At 39.5% G+C, this 10,513-nt stretch overlaps 1 protein-coding gene across 1 annotated transcript; it reads left to right on the forward strand.

The window, feature by feature from the left end:
- The first annotated feature begins 1,198 nt into the window (after nt 1-1,198).
- Nucleotides 1,199-8,857, forward strand: LOC309498281 (uncharacterized protein). The gene is made up of 12 exons (XM_082168888.1): nt 1,199-1,319; nt 2,559-2,715; nt 2,934-3,032; nt 3,175-3,261; nt 3,570-3,656; nt 4,781-4,867; nt 5,176-5,262; nt 5,650-5,736; nt 5,840-5,866; nt 6,107-6,189; nt 7,633-7,676; nt 8,308-8,857. The coding sequence occupies exons 2-12, from the start codon at nt 2,628-2,630 to the stop codon at nt 8,342-8,344; spliced, it is 813 nt and encodes a 270-aa protein (XP_082025014.1). The 5' UTR covers nt 1,199-1,319; nt 2,559-2,627; the 3' UTR covers nt 8,345-8,857.
- Nucleotides 8,858-10,513: the final 1,656 nt, after the last annotated feature.

The raw sequence follows: 10,513 nt of genomic DNA on the forward strand, positions 1-10,513 counted from the left end.
TGCTATTTATGCAAATTAGCACATACGTAATTAGATTATGCACCGTTTGTCCATGTTAACAAACAATAATAAAAACTTGTAATACATTTTTTGTTTGTCTTGATATAAGTAATCAACTCAGTAATTTTCATGGTGATATCTAAAGGTTAAAAATGTTACCCTATTCACGTGAGAAAAAAAATGCATAGGCGTATGAATAGGGTATATTTGGGTCTTTTTCTAAACTTTCCCCTAATGGGATTCTTCGTTTTTTTTTTCCTTACTCAGGACATATTGAGGATACAAAATCAGTTGAGTTTGCTTCTGTTGCAATTTGTTCAAGGTTGACCCCCATTTTGGCTTAAAATTACTGGACCATAAAGGAATTTGTAGTTTTCTACAATGGTAACAGACATTATGCCTTCTGTCTGGTTTACAGAATCAAAACATGTCAAAAAGTGGAGGGCTCAAGAAGACCTGCACAGCATGCAACAATAAAATTTTTAATGGCTTCAAAATGTGCCCTATTTGCAAGGCCCCACAGCCTAAAAATGTGCGCCTAAAAAAAAAGATTGAAAAATTTGAGCAAAAAAAAAAGACATGGGTTGCCAACACTAAAAAAAACCAGGTGACCTCACACTTATGGGACGATGCCGTCATTTTGGTAAGTAACTTTTGTTGTTCTATGTCACCATAGTCCAGTTATTTTGGGGTACTTGAGGGGACTTTCTGATTCTTAGACAAGATAATGCATTAACATCTTTATGTGGGCTATTTATTCAACAGTTTCAGCATCTTAACTACTCTACTGTCATTGAAAAACATTGCAAACAGACCAAAGACTCTCAGGATCACTTTGGTCATAGCCTGCACTGCAGTACTGTAAGATGTTTCACAGTGCTCTTCATATGAAGAACATTTGACTTTCCCCTTTGCACAACAAGCACCAGTATGTAAGCACATGGCGCTCTGTTGACATCACATTTTGTGAGCTATTTGACACGTGAACTGAACTTGGCCAATAAGACACAGGTGCATTAGATATCAGACTGAAATCTAATGGTGCTACCATCTGACCTTGTTAGTGAGTGAGACTGCATTTCATACGAAATGGCATTTAGTTTTCACCAAAAGTAATACTACTAACACTGTTCTTGATATGAAGCGACATTGCTACTTACATTGCTACAGGCTACTTGCCTGACGTCGTCATACTCAGAGTCTGATACTGCTCCACTGAGCTTTGATTATGGGGCGTTTCAACTGAACCAGGAAGGAAAATGCCTCTCCACTCAATTGGATAGTCAACGGCTCTGCCTACAACCAATCAGAGCAACGGAGTAAGTGACGTATGTTTTTCATTCATGTTTCTGATCTACAAATGCCTTGATCGTGGTTCTCTGTTCCTCTTTTTTAAAACGAATGCGCTGTCGATATCATCTATAACTGTCGCGATGGCGGAATCTACACATAATGTTTTATAAACAAAGTTCGAGAGGAGTACGTTCAAATAATCAATCCAATCAACTTGTCATCAAACAATGACCGTCTACGGTCTACACTATCAGCATGAGAGGAAGCATATATTTATTCACTCAGTCAACTCACCTAACATTCCTTGACATTTTTCAGCATGCCTCCACTCACTCTCGGTTTGTTCTTCCACAGCCTGGAATACGGGGGGAGTACTTTGGGTTCGGGCCGAATACCGAGCCCGGAACCTCTCCTCGGACAGCACGCCAAACATGCATTTATTCTATCTGACTTATTTGTAAGTGTGAACTCGTGAAATAACAATTCTTCAGAGGCAGTCATCTTTGTTGTAAACGAATTCAACCCAAGCGCTCTTAGATGACGTGGATGATTACGTTGCTCATCTGTCCATCATCGTATAAAGCCCGCCCTGACCATTTGATTGGTCAGAACAATTTTTGTTCGAGCATAATAGCTCCTCAACGGATCGAGTCCAGACCGAACTTCCCGACCTAAAAATGTTGTGGACCGGGCTAAGTTCGGCTGGCATCCAGGCTAACTTACATGTTTATGAAGGATGAACATGACACATGCATGTGCATACTCTTACTATTTTGGTCTTTTGTTCTTGTCTTGTAGTTTTGTCATGTGCTTGGGTTTCCTTGGGTTTCCTTTGTCCACTGCTCTGTCATTGTGATTTGTCAATATACTAGCTGCATTTAAGATCACAGAAGATCTGGCAGGGCTTGTTCGACTTGGCTGGCTGGCTGGCTAAGTGGGTGAGACTTGTTGGGCAAAAGCCCATGCAAATTCAGCAATATCACTTTTGCCCAACGAAAAAAGTCCCACCCACCTAGCCAGCCAGCCAAGTCGAACAAGCCTGTTTAGTCAGCCATGCAAAGGGCTTCTGGGATCTTCTGGGATCTTGAATACAACTATTCCTTGTAATGTTCCAAAAGTATGCCTTGACCCTAAGTATTTCGTGTTGACCTGCATTTGTGTCCCAGCTTTGTGATATTCTGATAAGCAGACAAAGATCCATATACACCCACACCAAAGTACTTGTAATTGTTTTTTTTTTGTTTTTTGTTTTTTTCCATCTTTAGATAGAGAAGCTGCACTCAGTCGGCTGGAGGCCTTTGCTCCTTCTGGAATATCCACACAAGAAGGCCAAAATGATCTTGCCTAAAGATCTGGTGTTGGGCAAGAATGCACAGACGTGTGTGCAAAACATACATGAGATTTTTAAAATGATGGTTGAAGGTAAGATTATATTTGTATACTATACAATTTATCTGTGTATTTTTTTTAGATTATTATGTATGTAGGGGTAGATGGTGTTGAGTAATTACTGGAAATAGTAAGGGCAACTTTGCTTCTCTGAGTATCTGAGGCTTGTGGGTGTTGTTTTATTTTGCCTTAGCTTTCACATTTTGACCTAATTGCATATTGTAAATGTTTTTGTATTTGTACTCTTCTAGCAAATACAAACCAGGCAACAGACAGTAGCCATGAGTCTGAGGAGGCTACTGTCACTCTGCATTTTGAGACAATAGCCAACCCATCAACAGGAGTACAAGGTGCGTTTGGCCCAGATTTGGTGCCTTCGCTTTGTGTTTTCCTTGAGATTTTTGTGAGAATGTGCTTTAGCAGCAGATGTCTTTTCACTGCACCTAACTAAACTTTTATGAGGCACAATGCTATCTCTCCACTCATCCTCAGATTCAGTAGCCACCATATGCATGGACCAGGGGGCTGGGACTATGGCTGATCAGGAACAGGATTTTAACCAACCTTCTACAGCACAAGGTCTTAAGCTCTTTAGCTTTATTTCTGTTCTTTACATCCTTGTGAGATGTCCTTTAGCAGCAAATCTCTATTTTGACCTGGGGCCGTATTCACAAAGAATTTAATTTTAGCACAAAGAGAATTCCTAAATGACGTTAAAATTTCCTCACTAAGGCAAATTTTAGCGCTAAATTTTCCCCTAAAATGTTGAGATACTTTCATCCCTAAGATTCTTTGTGAATACAGCCCCTAATTGTACTATATATTATGTAATCTGTGTATACACTTTTGAGAGACAACATCTTCTTTCCACTCATTCTCATCCTCAGATTTGACAGCCAGCATGAATTTGGACCGGGGGGCTGAAACTGAGGATGGTCCAGAATTGAATCTTAGCCCTCCTCCTACAGGACAAGGTGTTACAGTGTCCAGAGTACCTCCAACTAGCCTGGTTAAAACCAGACCATTCTCAGTAGTAACTGAGTTTTGGTCTGGCAAAGCTTCATTAATTACTCATTTTCAAAGGGGCATCACCAACGGATGCGCTCAAATGCCTCTGGGCGTGATTGGATAGACCTAAAACCAATCAGAGCGATCGTCATGTGTAAAGCCATATGCTGCGTCCCAATTCGCCTAAGTTACACTACGCCATAAAAGTATGTACTCTTTTTGTGAAGGAAAGGTATTTACTTTTGAATGTGTAGAAAAAAGTAGGCAAGCTTTGGGACATACTACTTCATCTTTATCGGACGGATCTGTCACGTGCGTCCTGTCACGTAAACTGCCCTGTCAATCATCTCGTCACAGTTAAAATCCTCTATTAAATCTAATTTAATTTCCTACCGTTTCTGAGAGAAATGTAGCAGCACGTTCATCTGCCAGTGGGTCTTTCATGGAGACTGTCCTCATGTGTTTGCAATTTGAATATAATAATGCATTTAAAAGTTGGTGCACTTCACCAACGGAGGTCGCTCAAATGCCTCTGGGCGCAATTGGATAGGCTAGACCTAAAACCAATCAGAGTGATCGTCATCGTGTAAAGCACACCTTAATGTTTCTGATTGGTGCCTCGATTTGACGAATTACAAATGGGCTTGAATGAGCTCTTTGCCAGACTACTTGCAGAGCAAATCTAAATTTGCCGGGAAGTTTGTCTGGGTTTTCCCAGGCTAACCTCCAACCATAGCCCTGCTATTTTAGCTCACTGTATGTTGTCAGTAGGAACAAGAACGAGAGAATTTGGTACAACATAGAGCGAATAGAGAACAGGAAGTTTACTCTGAATGGTACCATGTGAAAATAAACTGAAAGTGAGCTCATAGTGTCATTGTATTAGCGTAAACAAATGGTTTTCTATGTGGTCTATGTTGTACCAAATTATCACATTCTTTTTCCTACCAACAGCACTTGGGAAGCTTAAACAACAGGGCTATGATTGGATGTACTCTGGAGTATCGCTTTAAGCTCTTTTTTCTCAGATCTCTGTTATGACTTAATTGTATATTATGATAGACAACACTATCTCTCCACTCATCCTCAGATTCAGTAGCCACCATATGCATGGACCAGGGGGCTGGGACTATGGCTGATCAGGAACAGGATTTTAACCAACCTCCTACAGCACAAGGTCTTAAGCTCTTCAGCTTTATTTCTGTTCTTTACATCCTTGTGAGATGTCCTTTAGCAGCAAATCTCTATTTTGACCTGGGGCCGTATTCACAAAGAATTTAATTTTAGCACAAAGAGAATTCCTAAATGACGTTAAAATTTCCTCACTAAGGCAAATTTTAGCACTAAATTTTCTCCTAAAATGTTGAGATACTTTCATCCCTAAGATTCTTTGTGAATACAGCCCCTAATTGTACTATATATTATGTAATCTGTGTATACACTTTTGAGAGACAACATCTTCTTTCCACTCATTCTCATCCTCAGATTTGACAGCCGGCATGAATTTGGACCTGGGGGCTGGGACTGAGGATGGTCCAGAATTGAATCTTAGCCCTCCTCCTACAGGACAAGGTGTTACAGTGTCCAGAGAACCTCCAACCATAGCCCTGTTATTTTAGCTCACTGTATGTTGTCAGTAGGAACAAGAACGAGAGAATTTGGTACAACATAGACCAAACAGAGAACAGGAAGTTTACTCTGAATGGTACCATGAGAAAATAAACTGAAAGTGAGCTCATAGTGTCATTGTATTAGCGCAAACAGATGGTTTTCTATGTGGTCTATGTTGTACCAAATTATCACATTCTTCTTCCTACCAACAGCACTTGGGAAGCTTAAACAACAGGGCTATGATTGGATGTACTCTGGAGTATCGCTTTAAGCTCTTTTTTCTCAGATCTCTGTTATGACTTAATTGTATATTATGATAGACAACACTATCTCTCCACTCATCCTCAGATTCAGTAGCCACCATATGCATGGACCAGGGGGCTGTGACTATGGCTGATCAGGAACAGGATTTTAACCAACCTCCTACAGCACAAGGTCTTAAGCGCTTCAGCTTTATTTCTGTTCTTTATCTTTGAAAGAATATGCTTAAGCTTCAAATATCTGTACTGTACTGAACCAAGTCTATTTGTTTATATAGGGACAAGACAAAATCAGAGAAAGAAAGGTGAATTAAAATCTGACATCTGATATTCTGCCCTTTTTTACCTTATCAACACAGAGTATGAATTGATTTGTTGTGCAGGTCTTCCTAATATTATTGGTTTAATTAATTTCCATATGAATTGTATGCAGTCTTCATGTTGTAGATACGTAAAGTTTTTCAAGTATCAAGTATTTTTCAAGGCTACATTTGCATTTGGATTATCATTTATCATTCACTACTCTATGTACTTATGTTGTACAGTGAGAACAAAACAGAAAGATTGCCCCCACAACAATCGGGATGTGCACCCATACCGTGGCATAATCCGGACAAGGCAGAGAAAGGTAGGATTGGAGAGGTAGTTAGATTGTGTTATCTGATATGATGCCTTACCTACAGAAAATACATCTTGGCTAGCCTAAGCATGTTTTGAAGCTGGTTTGATCAGCCATTTTTTTACCAGTTCATGTTTTTGCATGAGATTTGATGGTTTAGTTTGACCATCTTATGATGTCCATTCTTAGCCTGATGCACCAAACGCTTTCACATTATTTCACTTTGTGCAAAGCGCCTGGAACCTATCCATTGGGATATTTGCTTCCCGGTAGGTAGATACTTTCTGCTTCAACCAATCGCTACTGCTTGGTCGTGACGTATGTTACGCGCTGGAATGCACCGTTTTCTCTTTCAGCCCGCCCTAAAACTGCCTTCTTGGGCACACTACTCAAGGCCCAGGTACCCCAGCGGGTTAAGTGATAAGTTACTCAGCATCATAAATTAAACTAAAGCGAACCATAATTGGTGGGACCCGCATCATCTGCTTAGATGTCAGCAAAGCTAACACCGAATCTCCTGTAGTCACAGTGGAGTGTGTCCTATTGCTAAATTTCGAATGCATGTCCATAGCAATAGTGCCAATTGTATCACCAGAGAATTCTTTGTTGTCACTTCGATAAGATTACGCCTTGTCTCTATGTCTCTAAACATTTTCATTTTAAAAGTGTAGAATTATCCTTGAAAGGTCCTTAAATTTGATGCTTAGAAAGGGTGGGAACCCTCTTCCCTGTTAACTATATGATGGTTGCTATCCTGACAGACTATTGCTTGCAAGTAATCAGAATATGGACCTGATTGGTGTTGTTCTGGGGAATATTCATGTTCCTATTATCTTTAATCGTGTAAGACAAAAAAAATTGAAAAACTGGTTGAAGAACGACCACTGCTCAATAAGACAAAGGATCTTGCTGGAAATTAACATTTGACCTCCCCCTCATGCAGTCTCACCTAATCTGCATTTCATTCTCTCTCTCATGCACACCAAAAAGTCACACAAGAATACATATGGTTTAATGTGAATGATTATCATTGAGTATTATGTTTAGTAAAATTTAAAATGTCTCAGAGTGAGTGGTACAAATGTCTCATTTCCAAATAAGTAAAACAAAATGTAATAAGGTTTTTGGAATTTTAAAGAAAACTGGCACACAAAGGAAGATAGGCAAACATTTTTTAGATTATTAAAAAGTGAGTGTGAAATTGTTTGTGTAGGGAGGGAAACAAATTTTTATTTGTGCATTCTCTAAAACAATCATGCATCAGAGGCCCCCTCGAAAACTAGATGCCACATCTCAAGGGGTTTTCCTCTTACAATACATTTTAAATTACTGAAATTATTTGAAAACTGATCACCTAATGTCACTGCAAATCATTCAATTTAAGTTTGCATTGTAAGTCTGTGTGCAATATTTCATGTAGCACATTTCCATGTCTTTTTTTGCCTTCCACAGGGGAAGACCGAACTCCTGTATGATTGGATGCCCTGCGATCTATGGTATGGTACCCTCGCTTGGACATTTCACCCTTACTATACCCCATTTTTTACATTGACACAACACAAACCTTCCAGCAACTTCAAAGAAAACACGTTGCATGGCAACTAAACCAGTTGGTTAGAACTACTGTGTTTGACAGATGACATTGAGCCAAAAAACAAATCAAAGGAAAATAAACATGTCTCAAGTGTACTTTGACATTTAGATTCAAGGGGAACTGCTGAATAACATCTATTGACCTATAGCCGTAGCCTGTGATCATGATGCTTATAATTTTATTCTATACTCTATATTCTATACTATTCGTTACCAACCCTACTCTCACTCTCAAGTCTTTGCAATCTACTGTATACTACTGTATACTATCTTAATTTTATTAGGTTATGAGTAAACAGTTACCAGTTGTAAACGGTGTTGTCTAGATATTTTCCTTTGTTTATTGAAAACTCTAGATGCTATTTTCATTTTTTTAGGCCTATGGTTAATCTTAGAATCACTCCTATTGAATACTCTAATATTGTGTAATAGTATTACAGCAGTGTAGTTTACTAGTGTAGACGTTACAGCATTGAATGTGAAGTCATTATTCATACCTTTTTCACTAACCACCTATCTCTTGTCATTTTTCAGCGGGAAAACCTGGCCTCCAACCTGGGAAACTGATTGATACTTTCAGACGCGTACACTCTCTCGCTCTGTCATAAAATCTACACAAAAGTGCAGTGCTCTTATATGTTAATTGATCCTCACAAGTGTCCTTCTCACATGCTCTCGGAAAACGTTCAGACACACATTTCTGTCAAAAAAACAAACATTTCTGTGGTGCTCACGCCCACACACAAATACAATGTTAAGTTTTGTTTTTTATGTTATTTGTTCATTTTTGGTAAGTTTTTTATGGATTTAATAAAGATTTGTATTTACTAAGCTTTTCCATGTCATGTCTAACAGACATCACTCACACTCATGTACTGTAAGTGATACCTAGCAAAGATTGTTGTCATTTGTATACTAGGATGTACATGAAGACTTGAATGAATATACTAAGCTTTTCCTTTAGTAGGCATCATACTAACATCATTTGGGCTTGTTGGTAAATAGTACTGGGGACCCATTTGTATTACACATGCTAGTTTTTTCTAATCTCTTGTATGTTGATCATTTCTACTGTGTCTTTAGTCAGTACTGGAACTACTTTTCATTTAATTCCTTCCTCTTGCTGTCAAAGACTGGTACACACTATAGTCCCTTTCAAGTTGCACACCTTGCACACGTCTTCATTGTGGTACCAATGGTTACATTGCTGAAGAGTCTGGGCTGTTAAGTAGCAAACGTTTACTTTATTCTCTAAAATGGGAACTTGGGGCCCGGTTCTTTTGCCAGGTAAAAAAAGAACACTGCAACCAGGCTGTGGGCAGTTGACAGAAAGTGACACTCGGGGCCCTATCTTGCACCCAGCGCAATTGACTGTACACCGTCACCGACACATGTATCATTACTATTTTGCACCCGCGCACAGTGGACTTTTCCTCCACAGACGCACGTCGGTAAATTAGGGAATGAACTTGCGCTCCCTGGGGCGGTTCAGCGCAAAGAGGAGGCGTGTTTCGGTGCAAACGTTCCCTGGTTCTATTATGCAGGTTTAGAAAACAATTTCGCCACTGACTAGGAAAAAAACATATTCTAAAATCAGTGGCGCGTTGCGCATCAATGCAATCAATGTAGAGTGTGCACAACGCGCACACTTTGCTTATCTCATCTAGCCTACACACAGACGCAGCAGTTCTCATTTTTAGAAAACCATACATTATTACAAGAAAAAAATATTCACATACAAGGGGAATCATTGTTGTGTCCATGAATATGAGAAAAAATAGGCATAATCTAGCTTACACATTTACCCAAATTTTTATACGCCTGTTTAAACGCCTGTGTGTTCTCCATCCCCAAAGTCACGTCTTTTACGGCCCTGACGAGAACGTCGGTCTCCTCGGCTGTGAACCGCTCCTGGCGCGCGTCTGGCAAATCCGCCGTTATAATCAATGGAACAAGCCCGCCTGCTCTTAAAGGGAATGTGAGATGTCGCTCTGATTGGTTTATTTCACGTTACGCCCAAACCACACCTATGAATAATGTAGCTACTTCAGACCAACACATTTTAGATTTGCGTCGGGTGCAAGAGTCCCGCTGGTATAATAGCAATAGCGCCCAAGATCCCAGAGTTACTTGCATTACACGTTTGATACTTGCGTTTCAGATCGTTAAAATAGGGCTCATTGTCTCTCAAACATGGTTCAAGTTATGTATGAAATGGGGCTCAGCTCAATGACAGTCAGTCATTGCTGAATTGCAATAACTTTAAACAACAAAGCAAAATGCTCCAGGTCATGTGATGAAATGTCATAGGCTACAGTAATCTACTAAGACAAAGCAGGCTGTTGTATACAATGAATCTTCCTATTAATTCCTAACCATAATACACTATAGTAGTTGCTAGAGGTGAATGCACTCTAGATGTGATTAATATGGATTATGTCCTCCATTCATTTGTTAAATAGGGATGTTTGCTAATACCAGTCATAATGGACAGAATCTGCCTCATGGACAATAGTGTATATCCTTTACAGTGACCAGGTTCTTATTCATCCTTCCTACAGTGTCCTCACTGTCCTGTCCCATGACTCCCATCAGTTTCCCCATCATAGTGGTAGTTATTACTGCTCAGTCACAGGTGTAATGTCCTTTTTTCTCTTGATGTTGAGCAGACCATCTTTATAGAAAACACAAAGACAAATCTACACTTTAACATGGGTAGTGTAAATGCTGCCAAAATATT

This window comes from Leuciscus leuciscus, assembly GCF_965113295.1.
Source record: "Leuciscus leuciscus genome assembly, chromosome: 5".
Classification (NCBI taxonomy): Eukaryota; Metazoa; Chordata; class Actinopteri; order Cypriniformes; family Leuciscidae; genus Leuciscus; species Leuciscus leuciscus.

What these genes read in the sequence shown, in the direction of transcription:
- LOC309498281 (XM_082168888.1), top strand. Translation starts at nt 2,628, where the DNA reads ATGATCTTGCCTAAAGATCTGGTGTTGGGCAAGAATGCACAGACGTGT. An exon ending in TTTTAAAATGATGGTTGAAG is followed by an intron (nt 2,716 to 2,933) that starts GTAAGATTATAT and finishes GTACTCTTCTAG; the next exon opens with CAAATACAAACCAGGCAACA. An exon ending in ACAAAATCAGAGAAAGAAAG is followed by an intron (nt 5,867 to 6,106) that starts GTGAATTAAAAT and finishes TATGTTGTACAG; the next exon opens with TGAGAACAAAACAGAAAGAT.